Source organism: Ochotona curzoniae, unplaced genomic scaffold (assembly GCF_017591425.1).
Source record: "Ochotona curzoniae isolate NIBS_2020 unplaced genomic scaffold, NIBS_Ocur_1.0 scaffold_3223, whole genome shotgun sequence".
NCBI classification, from domain to species: Eukaryota; Metazoa; Chordata; class Mammalia; order Lagomorpha; family Ochotonidae; genus Ochotona; species Ochotona curzoniae.
Genome location: NW_024467108.1, coordinates 6,944,276 through 6,959,512, shown reverse-complemented (window position 1 = coordinate 6,959,512; position 15,237 = coordinate 6,944,276). Strand labels below are relative to the sequence as shown.

The window sequence follows — 15,237 nt, the reverse complement described above, 5'->3', positions numbered from 1 at the left end:
GACGCGAAGTGGGAGGGGAGACGTGGAGGGAGGGGAGGGGACGGAAGAGGGCGGAAAGTGAAAGGCACGGAGCGCCTCTCTGCCCCCCGTCCGGCTCGCTTCTCGACTGCTCCGGCTCGCCGAGGTATTGTGGGATCGCGGCGCCGTTCCCCGAGACGCTGGGCTCCGCAGGGGAGGCCCCCCTCGAGAGCGCCTCCTGTCGTCCGCAAGGCTGCCCTGCCATTCCCGGGCACCCCGACTCCCCCCACCCCTCCATCGCCGCCTCCTCCATCCTCCAGTTCAAAATGGCGACGGCGGCGGCAGCGGCAGCGGCGGCGATGGCTCCTCCGGGCTGCCCGGGTTCGTGCCCCAACTTCGCCGTGGTCTGCTCCTTCTTGGAGCGCTACGGGCCGCTGCTGGACCTGCCTGAACTGCCGTTCCCCGAGCTGGAGCGGGTGCTGCAGGCGCCGCCGCCGGACGTCGGCCACGGAGAAGGTAAGCGAGGGGGCCCGAACGCCCGGCGGGAAGCGGCCCCGGCGGGCCCCGACACCCCGGGCCCCCGCGGCCCCGTCCCCCGCCCGGGGCGAGGCTCCGCCGGCCTCCGTCTCCGCCCGGCCCCCGGGGTCTCGGGCAGTGGGGAGGCGGGGCGGAGTCCCCCGGCCCCCGGGCCGCCGCGTCCGGCCCGAGCTGAGGTGGGGGCGGCCCGGGCCGGGTGGGGGCGGGGAGGGGGTCATTGTGCTGCTGGGCGGCCCCGGGGAGCGCCCCCCCACCCCGAGGCGCCCCCCCACCCCGAGGCGCCCCCCACCCCGAGGCGCCCTAGGTGGCGGACGGAGGGGAGCGCAGGTTCCGGCCAGCCTTGCGCTTTTCTCTTCCTCCCCTCCTTGCCTGCCTCTCCTCCTCCCTCCCATCCTCCCGTCCATCTCGGGGGAGGCTGGGTCTTTCTCAGGGCGCCCCCTTATCTTCTTCCTGCTGGGTGGGCGGGGGCCGGGGGGGCACTCCACTCTCCCTGTGGTGGGAGCACCCCGAGAGTCGGCTGCCGCCCCCCTTTCTTCCACCCCCCACCCCCCAGGGCTGGTTTAACCCTCAGAACTCCTTCTGGAGTGGGGAGGGCTGCTCCTCCCCCAAGGGAGCGGGGTCCTTCTTCTTTCTCCTGGAGGGTGGCAGAGTCGGTTCTGTGACTTCACTTTGGGAAGGAGAGGGTTAATGCCTCCTCCTCCATAGTTTTCCTCCTCCCTTTCCCTACCTCCCCCAAATAATAGAAAAGCATCTCCCCACTTTTCCCGTCCCTTCCCCCTTCATCTTGGCAGCGGGGCTTAGGGGAAGAAGAAGTCGCCCTCCCCTGTGCAGGGTGGGGTGGGGTGGCTGGTCTGTAGGCTGGAGGAGGGGCTGTGTCGGAGGGGAAACAGTTGAAGAAGGTGCTTGTTGCTCATGTTTCTCTCTGGTGCCGCCGGTCTATTATTGGTGTTCGCAAGTGGTGCTCCTTCCACATAAGGCCACCGTGCGAGTGCAGAGCGCATGCTCTGCCCGGCCCCATTGAAACTTCCTGCTGCTGCTGGTGGTTCTGTTACTGGAGCATCTCAGTGCTGTGTTGCAGCCCGCACACCAAGCGCTTCCACTCTCATTTGTTCCCGGTCCGTGCCTCTCCTTTTCTGACACACTTCTTCTCTCCAGAGAAGGCTTACTTGCTGTGCTCCGAGCATTGTCTTCTTCTAGCCCATCGCTAGAGAGAAGAGACGCTTTACCAAATGGATTTTTCTCTTTTGTGCCTGTTAAGGCGGTTCAAGTGGCCCAGGTATTGCACCAACTTGATAGCTGTTTCCAAGAAATCACGGTCGCTTTTCCATTCTGTAGGGCAATGAAGTTTCTCATAACAGCATATGTTTACATGATTGGGAAGGGCCCAAGTGTGAAGTTCTTGAATTTTACCTATGGAGACTACATGTTATGGTTATCAGACTCAAATTATTAAGTATCTCTTCTTGCCTGCCCCCATTTTCTTTACCCTTAGCGAATTCTGGATTGAAAAGGCATTTTTAAAAAAGGCGTAAAACTACTAATTATGTAATGCAAAACTTTCTACAGAATTCCTTAAAAATTTAAGCTACCAATGTTATTTGATTATCAAATTGTATATAGCTTTTTAAAGAAGACAGATAGCCATTATGTGGTAGGATGCCTCAGTAGCTTTGGTGATATCTTGAAAGTGGTAGAAATACAACTGTCAAGTGTATGTGTGTGTACATACATTGATATATAAATTTGGGGACTGGATTGCTGTTGCTGGTGAAATGATTTTGGAATGCATGTGGAACAAGTTGCTTTTTGGGATAGCAATGTATTTTGTGTAATTATAAAATTCTTCTCTATTCCTTTTTAACATTGTTGCTACTATATTTAGTGCTGTTAGGGAAAAATTTCTCAGAAGTTTAATCCTTGGAGGGTTTAACTGTGAATCGCCAGCTATGTAAAAATGGGATGCAATGTTGAGGCTAAGAGAAGTCATGTAGCCCATCCTTGCGCTGTCAGTGACGGTAATGGATCATGCTAGTTCTGGTGTAAAGTGACCTAAGGCTGGTTAGGTCACATAATTTGAGACACTTGGCAGATGAAAGTCTGTGCAGGTGAAGTGCTCTTACTGTGCATGTGGAGATGTTCAGAACTGTGATGGTTACTCTGCTTGTAATAGTTAACAAAACTGGCTCCACTGATCCTGTATGAACTGACTCTGGAGGAAGGAGTTGTGCTATACTCTAATGGATGGGAAAGACGTGAACTTTAGAGTAGAACAATGTAATAATATAGGTCGAACCTCCATCTCAGAAAATATAATACTATAACAGGTGAAATAAAATTTGAAAAATCTTTCATAACCCAAACCCTTACATTGCCAGTCATCTTGTATTGCATATTTTATTAAGTGTTTTTCAAATAAAAGGCACATGATGAGTACATTTGGAATGTTAAACTCTCAGAATAATATGAACACAAGTATAATATTGAGCTATTATTCTTTTGAAGAAAAGAAAGCTTTACACCCAGATGAGTTTTGCTCTATATAAATTTCAGTCTATTCCAAATGCAATCCTTAGTGCCATTTAAAAAATGACTACTTATAAATTATACATTTTTTATTTTTTTCTGAATTATGCTTTAATACTTTCTATGTTGCATTTATTGTGGTAGGTGTATCAACATTGTAACATGAGCTGAAGTTCTCTGATTTGTCCTTGTATACATTGTGATCTTCTAAAATTTTATTTTAAAGTTTTAATTTGTCTCTGTGACTTCAGTTTAGAACTATGTATGCTGGAATCGTGAAAATCTGTATTGAACAGGTACTATGACAATGTTTGCCCTAATTCTGAGATTTGAGTAGTTTACAAGTTCCAATAGTAACATTTGTCCCATCAGTAGTTGTAGAAAAGAATTTTTAAAACTTGCTTGAAAGAGTTACGGACAGAGGGTGAGACAGATCTTCCATCCACAAATGGCCAGAACTGGGCTGATCTGAAACTGGGAGACATGAGTTTCAAATGGCTGCAGGAACCTTGAGCCATCTGCTGCTGCCTTCCCAGGCCACTCAACAGGGAGCTGGTTTGGAAGTGGAACAGATTGAACTTGAACCAGTGCCCATATGATGCTGGCACCACAGGCAAAGGATTAGCTTGCAACCTGGGCCATTCTTTAATGTAAGCAGTTTTTTTATCTATTTTTTTTTTTCAAACTGCTGCTGATGGCTTATTAGGTGGCACTGGTTGTTTTTGGCCTTAGGATGCTGTCTTAAAGTTGCTGGAACATCTGAGGTGCCATGAACCTATTAACTTTGGGAACTTCTCTAGAAATTATCATTGAGTTTAGAGTTAGAAAGAATGGACTTCTGCAAGGAAGAAAACTAACACCTAGAAATCCATTTTAAATGTACATAGCTAGCATTTTTTTGCTACATATTTGCTATTTAAGTATGCTTAAATTATCAGCAAGATAATTTTGATTCATAATTGATATTAACTAGATTAGGAAAAAAAAGTTTCAGATGAATAGGCTTTTATCTGCCTTTCCTCACAATCTGGTTAGCTCTCTGCTCTGTATGGATTTTCTCTGCTTCTTCCTAATTGGAGGTAAATGGTCTTTTTTTTTTTTAAGATTTATTTATTTTTACTGGAAGGTCAGATATACAAAGAGGAGAGACAGAGGAAGATCTTCCATCTGATGGTTCACTCCCCAAGTAACCTCAATGGCCAGTGCCGAAGCCAGATCTGAAGCCAGGAGCCAGGAACCTTTCCTGGGTCTCCCTTGCAGGAGAAGGGTCCCAAGGCTTTGGGCCGTCCTCGACTGCTTTCCCAGGCCACAAGCAAGGAGCAAGATGGGAAGTGGAGCTGCCGGGACCAGAGCCGGCACCCTTGTGGGATCCCGGCGCATTCTCGGTGAGGATTTTAGCCACCAGGCCTCGCTACCGGGCCTGGTGGATGGTCTTGAAGTCTGGATAAAAAAGAAGATAGAAATTGGCTTATAAGATTGACAACATTCAAGCATTTTAAGGAACTTTTCTGTGGAATTTGGTCCTTGTCAAGAGGCAGATAAGCTTTTCATTCTTTAAAGGTAGTCTCTTAGTAAATTTGCTTTAGAACTTGTATGTGTGTAGTAAGTCTATGCATGGGAACATTCCTGAAATGTTACCTTTTTTTGAGGATACATTTATTTATTTATTTATTTTTCCCTGATCAGGTTTTCTAAGTGTAGGGATTCCCCCTTTGCTCTCCTCTCTCTCCCTTCCTATTTTCCCCTCCCTCCATATTATTACAGAAATACAGTACCTTAGTAACAATTACAGGTTTAACATTCTGCTACTTAAATTGTAGGTACAGACAATGACAGACAATCTAATAGCAGATTGTCAAGATGATTTTAATTGTTTCACTAATTATTTGTATAGTATGAAGTAAGTTCAGTAAGCAGTTTTTGTCTTATTTTACAAATTGGATATTTTAATATTAAAATGGGGTTGTGGTTTTTGTTTACTATGATATCTTATACTGACGCTTGCTTAAATTGGTTGAAAAAAAAATTTAGGTGCATTTGATAAGGTAGAAAGGTGGCTGTCTTTACTGGGACCATAGTCTATTCATTAAAACAGAAGATCCCTTGGGCCTGGCATGGTGGCGCAAGTGGTTAAGGTCCTCGCCTTGCACGCCCAGGATCCCATATGGGCGCTGGTTCTAATCCCAGCAGTCCCGCTCCCCTTCCAGCTCCCTGCCTGTGGCCTGGGAAAGCAGTCCAGGACGGCCCAAAGCTTTGGGACCCTGCACCCGCGTGGGAGACCCAGAAGAAGCTTCTGGCTTCAGATTGGCATAGCATCGGCCGTTGCGCTCACTTGGGGAGTGAATCATCGGATGGAAGATCTTCCTCTCTGTCTCTCCTCTCTGTATATCCGCCTTTCCAATAAAAAAAAAAAAATAATAAAAATAAATCTTTAAAAAAAAAAACAAACAGAAGATCCCGGTAGGTGCTTTGAGTAGAGGTTGCTGAGGCCTACAGTGGTTGACCAGTACGGATGACATCACCTGGAACACAGCCTGACATGGTTGAAAATTTCTGGTTTCAGCTTTTCTGCCTAACATAAACATACTTTAGGACATTTATGAAAGAGAAAGAAAAATGTATTTATCCTCCAGTTTTGGTGTTTCATAAATGTAACCATTGTTAGGAAAGTTATTGGCCTGCTAGAATAAGGAGCAATGGGTCTTCTTTGAATAAAATGCTTATTATCCAAACTGTCATAGTTTACTTAGTATTTTAATTAGCAAGAAGTTTTTCTTGAACTTTAGATTTGTTGTTAAATTCTGAAGCTAACCGGTAAGAAACTTAGGCATTAGTACTTTGTGACTTTATACATGTTTTGGACCCCTACTGTATGTTAATACAGTACACATTTTTGGGATTTTAAAAAACTTTTTTCAACATTTATGGAAGGAGAGATGGATAGAGAGAGATTGGCAATTCACTGGCTCATTTCCCAAATGGCTGCAACAGCCAAGCTGAGCTTGGAACACCATCTACATCTCCTTCTTGGTTGATAGGGCCTCAAACACTCATTTTTGCTGGTTTCCCAGAAACATTAGCAAAAAGATGGATCAGAATTGGAGCAACTGAGACTAGAACCACCAGTGGTATGAATTACCAGCATTATGGGAAGCAGCTTAATCCAGTGTGTCGCAGACCTGTCCCCAATGTTTTTATTTGAAATGTAGAGCAGGAGAGGGAAAGATACATGTGGTATGTGCTTGTTCCCTGAATACTGACGAATAGCCAGGGCTGGATCAGGCCAAACCAGGAGTTCAGCACTCTCCCCTCATCTGCCAGAAGGGTGGTACAGGACCAGAGGCTGAGCTATTACCTGTGGGATGCCTTAGCAAGAGGCTGAATCAGAAGTTAGGAGCTTAGACCAAGCTGCTTTTTTTTTTTTTGTAAGATTTATTTATTTTTATTGCAAAGGCAGATACACAGAGAGGAAGATCTTCCATCCACTGATTCACTCCCCAAGTGGTCACAACAGCAGGAGCTGAGCTCATTTAAAGCCAGGAGCCAGGAGCTCTTCCGGGTCTGTAGAAGAAATGAATTAAAATGCTATGAAATTATCAATGAATATATACTAATTTCCAGAGAAAAATACATTGTACTAGGTGCTTGATACTTTTGTATTCTTGTAATCTTTTTCTTTGTGATAGGTTATAATTAACTTTAATTCTTTTAGTTTTGGTGTGACCGAGTCTGTACTTATTCTATGGTTGTTTCTTAGTGAGACAGAGCCTGTTTTTCTGTAAACAGTCAAGGAGGAAATGCTTCAGACTTTGCAAGATGTGCCATCTCTGAGCTTCCCACAGTGTGGATTCATTCATGGATGATATTAAATGTGAGACCGAGGTTAAAAACCTGTATTTTTGGACTAATTTTAAGTTGTTATAAAATATTCTTCTCAAAGCTGATGTTTTAAAAAGATTTATTTATTTTTATTACAAAGTCAGATAGAGAGGAGGAGAGACAGAGAGGAAGATCTTCTGTCCGATGATTCACTCCCCAAGTGAGCCCAATGTCCGGTGCTGCGCTGATCTGAAGCCGAGAACCAGGAGCCTCTTCTGGGTCTCCCATGTGGGTGCAGGGTCCCAAAGCCTTGGGCCGTCCTAGACTGCTTTCCCAGGCCACAAGCAGGGAGCTGGATGGGAAGTGGAGCTGCCGGGATTAGAACCTGTGCCCATATGGGATCCTGGCGCTATCCCAGGATTTAAGCCGCTAGGTTATGCTGCCGGGCCTTCAAAGCTGATCTTTATAGTGAACTTAGCTGCTGCCTGCATTGCCAGCATCCCGTATGGGCAGTGGTTAGTGAACCATGTATTCACTTGCAGTCCTGCTCCCTGCTCACACCTTGGGGGAAGTTGATGAGGATAATCCTAGTGCTTGTACCCTTGCCACCAGCATGGAGACCTGGATGGAGTTCCAGGTTCCTGGCTTTATGCTGACCCAATCTCAGGTGGTACAGCAAAAAAGCTGGAAGATCTTTGTGCAACTTTCAAATAATTTAATTAAAAAATTATTCTTGCCATTTGATAATGCATGTGACTTTGTCAATTAACTTTTGAGCTTCTTCGTAGTGAGGCAATAATAACATGCCTACAAAACTGTAAGGATCAGGCGCAACTCTAAAAGCTAAAGCTAAAGCCTAAAAGCTAAAGTCCTCATCTTGTGCACACCAGGAGCCCATATCGGCGGCAGCTCCACTTCCCATCAAGCTCCTGCCTGTGGCCTGGGAAAGCAGTCAAGGACGGCCCAAAACCTTGGGACTCTGAACTTAAAGAGACCCCAGGCTCCTGGCTTTGGATTGGCACAGCTCTGGCCGATGTGGTCACCTGGGGAGTGAATCAGTGGACGGAAGATCTTACTCTCTGTATATCTCACTTTCCAGTAAAAAAGGAAAAAAAAAATCTATATATATATATCTGTAAGGATCAAATATAAGTTCTTTAAATTTATGGAAATATTAAAGCTACTATTTGATGTTTCTTTTTAGGTAGTTCATGTTTAAAACATATCCAGGGCCACTTTCAATCATCTTGTGCTGATACTTGTTTGGTTCCTGATGCCTTACTTCCCGTCCAGTTTCTGGCCCAGCCCCAGGCATTTTGATCACTTGGGAATGAGCCAGCATGTTAAAGATTTCTCTGATTCCTTTTCTTTGATTCTGCCTCTCAAATAAATGAATATTTAAAAAATGGAAAGTACATCTAATTGGGATTTATCCTTTAAGTTCACATGTTCAAATTTACCTGTGTTTAATGTTATCTTTTTTAAAAGTTTAGAAATTCCATCTCCGTGATAATGAATTTTTAATTTATTTTGAAGTTAACAGAGAAAGAGGGAAACAGTAGGATGCTACCTACTGGCTCACTCCCCAGGTGGCTGCAGTAGCTGTGGGACCATGTCTGTCCAAAGCCAGGAGCTTCTTCCATGTCTCCCAGGTGGGTGACAGGGACCCAATCACTTGAATCTCTTCTACTGTGCCTATATGGGATGCCGGCGTCTCAAATGGTGGCTTTATCCGCTACATCATGTTGCCCCACAAAACCATTGCTTTTTTTTTTTTTTTTAAGATTTATTTTTATTATTTTTTCATTGGAAAGGCGGATATACAGAGAGGAGAGACAGAGAGGAAGATCTTCCGTCCGATGATTCACTCCCCAAGTGAGTGCAACGGGCCGATACTATGCCGATCCAAAGCCAGGATTCAGGAACTTCTTCTGGGTCTCCCATGCGGGTGCAGGGTCCCAAAGCTTTGGGGCCGTCCTCGACTGCTTTCCCAGGCCACAGGCAGGGAGCTGGAAGGGGAGCGGGGCTGCTGGGATTAGAACCGGCGCCCATATGGGATCCCGGGCGTGCAAGGCAAGGACCTTTAACCACTTGCGCCACCGCGCCGGGCCCAAAACCATTGCTTTTTAAAGCAGATCAGGGCTGTGATCCCTAAGAGAATAAAAACAAAAGAGTTTCTTTAGCTACCCTGGTTACCTGCACTTTCAGTTCAGTGAAACCAGGGAGATAGAACACGAGCAACATGTGGGAATTTCATTCATTTGAGGCAAAGATTGGGTTTAGAAAGGTTTAGGTAACTTTAAGTTCCATCGTCAAGGTTTTTAAAAATGATATTTTTAATGTGATTGAAAGGCAGTTGCACAGAAGTAGAGAGGGAGTTGAGATCTTTTATTTGCTGATTAACTCTCCAGATGCCTGTGACAGTCGGGTTGGGGCCAGGACCCCGAACTCTGTTCAGGTTTTCCATGTTGGCGGCAGGAGAAGTATTTGAGCCATCACTTCCTGCCTCCTGGGGTTTACATCACAAGGAAGCAGAATCAGAAGCGTAATGGGGAAGACTCAAAGAACCACTGTGATGTGGGATGTGTCTGTCTTAAACAGAGGCTTAACCCACTGTGCTGTAGCACCTGCGTTCAGAACCAAGTTCTGAACAAGTGAGCTATGAAGACACAGAACTCAAGAAATGTCTAAGAAGTACCTGGAGTCTTTGCTCAATGTTGGGTAATGTGTGCATGGATTCAAACTGTACAGGTCTCAGTGCTGAGCTCCCAGGAAGTTTTTAGAATATTTTCTCAGAGTTTGAAGATAGAGGTTTGAATCCTAGCAGTGTGAAGGTTTGTTTGTGGACTTTGGTGTTCAGTGGAGAACTCAGAGTGTTTGCTTCACAAAGGTGGCAGAACAAAACCTTAAATCAGGTGAACTTGCAGATAACTGCCTACCAAAACAAAGCCCAGCTCTCTCTGTAGAGTGACTGAAAAATGTAGACACTCTAAAGAGCTGTGGTGGTTTCCAGTATCTAAGCAAGAGCTGAATGTATTCATAGTGTAACCAATAACCAGGAGAAAAGCCAGTCCAGAAAATCACAATCAGAGATGGCAAGTGCTGAAGCTAGCGGATAAGGATGCTAAAACAGCTATTATAATTAAAGTATTAAGAAAATTATGAGCAAAATGGGAGAAATGAAAACCATAAAAGAGAACCAAGTATTACTTCTAAGATGAAAATTAGCAATATCTGAAACTTAAAAATTTGCTGAAGTCTGTTCAGCAGAAAATCTGAAATTGTAGGAAGAAATAAACGTGAACTGAAAACTGGTCTTTGGGATACAATCAGTCAGGCTTCAAAAATGGTTTAGTGGGTTAAGCTGCCAACCTGCAATGCCAACTTCCCATTATGGGTGGCAGACTCATGTCCCAGCTGCCCCTTTTCTGATACAGGCCCCTGTTAATGTGCCTGAGAAAGCAGTGGAGGATGGCCCACATGCTGGGCCTCTGCACCCATGTGCGAGACCTGAAAGAGGATCCTGGCCTCAGTGTGGCCCAATCCTGAGCATTGATGCCATTTTGGGAGTGATTCCTTCTCTGTCTCCTCTTCTCTCTGTCTAACTCCACAGATGAAGGTGAAGCCAAACTTTCAGACAGATAAAACCAGAGATTTTTTTTTTTTAAGACTTATTTTTATTATTTTGTTATTGGAAAGGCGGATGTACAGAGAGGAGAGACAGAGAGGAAGATCTTCCATCCGATGATTCACTCCCCAAGTGAGTGCAACGGGTCGATACTACGCCCATCCGAAGCCAGGAGCCTCTTCTGGGTCTCCCACGCGGGTGCAGGGTCCCAAAGCTTTGGGCCGTCCTGGACTGCTTTCCCAGGCCACAGGCAGGGAGCTGGAAGGGGAGCGGGGCTGCCGGGATTAGAACCGGCGCCCATATGGGATCCCGGGCGTGCAAGGCGAGGACCTTTAACCACTTGCGCCACCGCGCCGGGCCCTAAAACCAGAGAATTTTTTAAGGTCAGAAAAATTCGGATGGAAACTTGGAGTAGATGAAGAATGCAAAAACTAATAAATGTGTGGCTAAATAGAAAATAGACATTGCCTAATTTTAAGAGATTTATAAAATATTTTGAAAGGCAGAGCGATAAAGAGAGAGGAAATCTATGTGCTCATTCACTCTTCATGTGCCTACAGTAACTAAGGTTAGTCAGACTGTATCCCACCAAGGTTAAGTCTATGGGAGACAGGGACCCGGATACTTGAGCCATCGTTACTTGCTGTCTCCTTGGTGCACATTAGTAGGGAACGAGAATCAAGCGCAGCTGGGTCATGAGCCCAGGCACACTGATCCAGATGCAGGCATGTCAGACACTGCCCCTGTAACTTTGGGAGTCTAAGAGATAAATTACTGATTAAGCCAAAAATTGTGTGTATCACAAGATTTGTAGCATATGTAGAATTAAAATATATAACCATTGTAATGCTTAGCAGAAAGCAGGAAACTGGAGTTACAGAATTGTAAGGGTGAAAAATATTCATATTGTATTTGAAGTAATATTATTTATTTGAGAGACTAGGCAGAGAGCGAGCTGCTACCCTCTGGTTCACTCCTTCTTTGCTAGAATCAGGTTGGGCTGGGCTGCTCTGGCGTCGAGAGTGAAAGTCAGCCTTCCTATTTGAGTGGCAGGAACTCAATTACTTAAGCCATCCCTGCAGCCTCTTAAAGTCTGCCTTGAGAGAAACAATTTGGGAGCAAGGATTGGGAATTGAACCTAAGTACTTTGATGTGGGACTGAAGTTTCTGAAGCATCAGGCTAAATGCTTGACTATTTTTTTTAATCCACTTCATGCAAAAGAAGATAGTAAAAAGACAAAAGAAGGAATAAAAATGCTGGAATTCATACACATACATACACAGATCCCAAGATTGTATGCTGAAGTTTAAATACGTAACTTACTACATTAAATGTAAATACATTAAAAAACAAATTTATGGGTTAGCAGAGTTTCTCCAAAGAGCCAAATATCAAAAATTATTTTAGGAGGCCAGTGCTGTGGTGTAGCAGGAAGAGTCATTATCTGCACTGCTGCTATTCTGTGTGGGTGCTGGCTTAAGGCCCAGCTGCTCTACCTTGATCCAGCTCCCTGCTAGTGTGCCTGGGAGAGCAATGCAAAGATGGCCCAAACGTGTGAGCCCATGAACTCATGTGAAATATTCAGAAGTTTCCGACTCCGGCATTCATCCTTGCCCAGCCCTGGTATTTTGTAGAGTGAACCAGAGGATGAAAGATCTCTTTTTCCTTCTTTCTCTGTAACACTAACTTTTAAGTAAGTCAGTCTTTAAAAAGACCTTTTTGGGCCCTGCACAATAGTGTAGCAGTTAAAGTCCTTACCTTGAACGTGCTGCGATCCCATATGGTTGCCTATTCCAATCCCTGAGGCCCCACTTCCCATCCACCTCTTTGCCTGTGACCTGGGAAAGCAGTCGAGGATGACTCAAAACTTTGGGACCCTGCACCCATGTGGGAGAGCTGAAGGAAGCTCCTGGCTCCTCACTCCTGGCTCCGGATTGGCTTAGCTCTCACTGTTGCGGCCGCTTGGGGAGTGAACCATCGGACGGAAAATCATCCTCTCTGTGCATTTGCCTTTTCAAAAAAAAAAGGACTAACTAAATACATCTTTAAAAAAAAATATTAGCCATTGTCATCAATATAATATGTTAAACCTTTCCAATTCAGCTATTATATCACAAAAGTAACTATGGATATTAAATAAATACGTAAGTTTGGGTGTGTTCCAGTAAAACTTTGCAGACACTGGAATTTGAATTTCATATAATAATTATACTGATCATTCTCATTTCTCTCCTTCCTCTTTAAAAATGTAAAACATTCTTAGTTCATAAGCCATATAAAAAATAGGAGACAACAAACTGCATTTCACCTGTGGGCAGTGGTTTCTTAAATCATGGACAGAATCTGCCCTCTGTTGTCACCACTAGCCATATGTAGTATTTCAGTTAAAATCAATTGAATTTTTAAAAAAGATTTATTTATTTTTATTGGAAAGGTGGATATACAGAGAGGAGGAGAGACAGAGAGGATGATCTTCCGTCCCATGGCTCACTCCCCAAGCAGCCACAATGGCTGGAGCTGCGCCGATCTGAACCCAGGATGCAGGAATCTCCTTCAGATCTCCCACATGGGTGCAGGGTCCCAAGGCTTTGGGTCATCCTTGACTGTTTTCTCAGGCCACAGGCAGGAAGCTGGATGGGAAGTGGGGCTGCCGGGATTAGAACCAGCACCCCTATGGGATCCTGGCACCTTCAAGGCGAGGACTTTAACAACTATGCTATCGCACCAGGCTCAATCAATTAAAATTTAATGCAAGATGAAGATTGTTAGAGTAAATGGAAAAGTAACACCTAAAGATATTCTGTCAACAGAAATTCACTTTAAAGATACAGGTTAAAAGTGAAAGGTTACAATAATGATATTCCATGCAAACTGATTCTAGGGAACCTGGAATCAGCATACTAATATCAGAAAATGGCCATTAAGAAAAATAGAATAATTAATAGAAATAAATGTGAATATATCATAGTACTAAAGGGATTAATTGATGAAAATAGGATACGTCTTGTAGCATTTTTTAAACTTTTAACAGCTTTAAGATACAAAAATCCAAATGTAGGTTGCGGTGCAATGGGTTAAGCCCCTGCTTATATTTCCCACAGCTCGTATTAGAGTGTTTGGGTTCAAGCATTCTGCTAATGTGCCCCTTGGTAGCCAGCCAGTGAGGACTGAAGTATTTGGGAGACCCAGTTGGATTTCCTGCCTTTGGCTTTCACCTAGCCCGGCTCCGGGTATTGTGTGCATCTGGGAAGTGTATGAGCAATGAAAGGTCTTTGTCTCCTGTTTCTGCCTTTCAAATAGATAAGTACAAACTTGAGAATAAGATAATAGAAATTAAAACTTAAAATTGAAATTATGATTGAAATTTGAACCATCCTCTCAGCAATTGATATTGCAACTAGATAGTGTGTCAGTATAGAAGACATGAAAAATGTTATCAACAAACGCCATAATTGATGCATCCACAACACTACATCCAATAAAGCTGGAAAAAAAACAAAACAAAACAATTTATTTGAAATAGAAAAGAGAGGGAGAGAAATACGGGTCTTCATCTGCTGGTTCATTTCCCAAATGGCTGTCATGGCCAGAGAAGGAGCAGGCCGAAGCCAGGAGCTTCCAGGAGCCTGAACACCTGGACCTCCTCTGCTGCATTGCCAGGCACACTAACAGGTGGCTGGAGTACAAATGGAGCAGCTGAGACACAAACTCGTGCCACGATATTGGTTACTGGAAAACACACTTCTTTTTTTCTTTTTTCTTTTTTTAAAAATTATTTTATTACAAAGTCAGATATACAGAGAAGAGGAGAGACAGAGAGGAAGATCTTCCGTCCGATGATTCACTCCCCAAGTGAGGGCAACGGCCGGTGCTGTGCCGATCCGAAGCCAGGATCCAGGAACCTCTGGGTATCCCACACGGGTGCAGGGTTCCAAAGTATTGCACTGTCCTTGACTGCTTTCCCAGGTCACAAACAGGGAGCTGGATGGGAAGTGGAGCTTCTGGGATTAGAACCGGCGCCCATATGGGATCCCGGTGTGATCAAGGCGAGGACTTTAGCTACTAGGCCACGCTGATGGGCCCGGAAAACACACTTCTTAAAATTGATCTTCACCATACCTGCTGTTGGTTAGGGTGTGAAACAATTAGAATCCTTACACAGCAATGGTAGATATATTAAAAGGTTCAGTTTCTTGACTACAGCCTATCAGGTCCGTTACTATCCAAGAGAAAAATTTTTAGAAAGTATGTGCACCAAAAAAATTCATGCACAAATGTGCCTATCAGTTTTATTCATAAAAACCCAAGCTTAAAACAGTCCACATATTCAACAGATGATTGGAAGAAAGAACTATGATGTTTCTAAGAGAGAACATTAACATTAAAAAGGATGAATCTCATAAAAACTATGCTAAGTGAAAAAGTCATTTAGGAATAGTTATTGTGTGATTCCATTTGTATGAAACTCTAGAAAAGACAAACTTTGTGTAAGATCAGTAGATTCCTGAGAATGCAGATAAGATGATTGATTGGAGTCAGGGGTACAGATGAACCATTTGTTTACTCTTAGTGTCCTGATGGCCTATCAGTTAAATCCTTGCCTGCATGTGCCAGGATCCTATATGGGCCCCAGTTCGTATTCTGGCTGCTACACTTTCCACCTAGCTCCCTGCTTGTTGCCTGAGAAAGTAGTGAAGGATGGCCCAAGGCTTTGGAACCCTGCACCCATGTGGGAGAGCCAGAAGCTCCTGGCTCTTTGCTTTGGACTGGT

The 15,237-nt window shown here is 44.4% G+C and overlaps 1 protein-coding gene across 2 annotated transcripts in view; it reads left to right on the top strand.

Moving 5' to 3' along the window:
- The first annotated feature begins 78 nt into the window (after positions 1-78).
- The window catches only part of RSF1 (remodeling and spacing factor 1), a 123,531-nt gene continuing 108,372 nt past the window's right edge, over positions 79-15,237 (top strand). The window contains exon 1 of one of the 2 annotated variants that reach the window (XM_040964222.1): positions 79-474. In XM_040964222.1, the coding sequence (XP_040820156.1) occupies positions 285-474 (190 nt within the window). In that variant the 5' untranslated portion in view covers positions 79-284. The remainder of the gene's footprint in view (positions 475-15,237) is intronic. The other variant, XM_040964219.1, reaches the window with a different exon arrangement.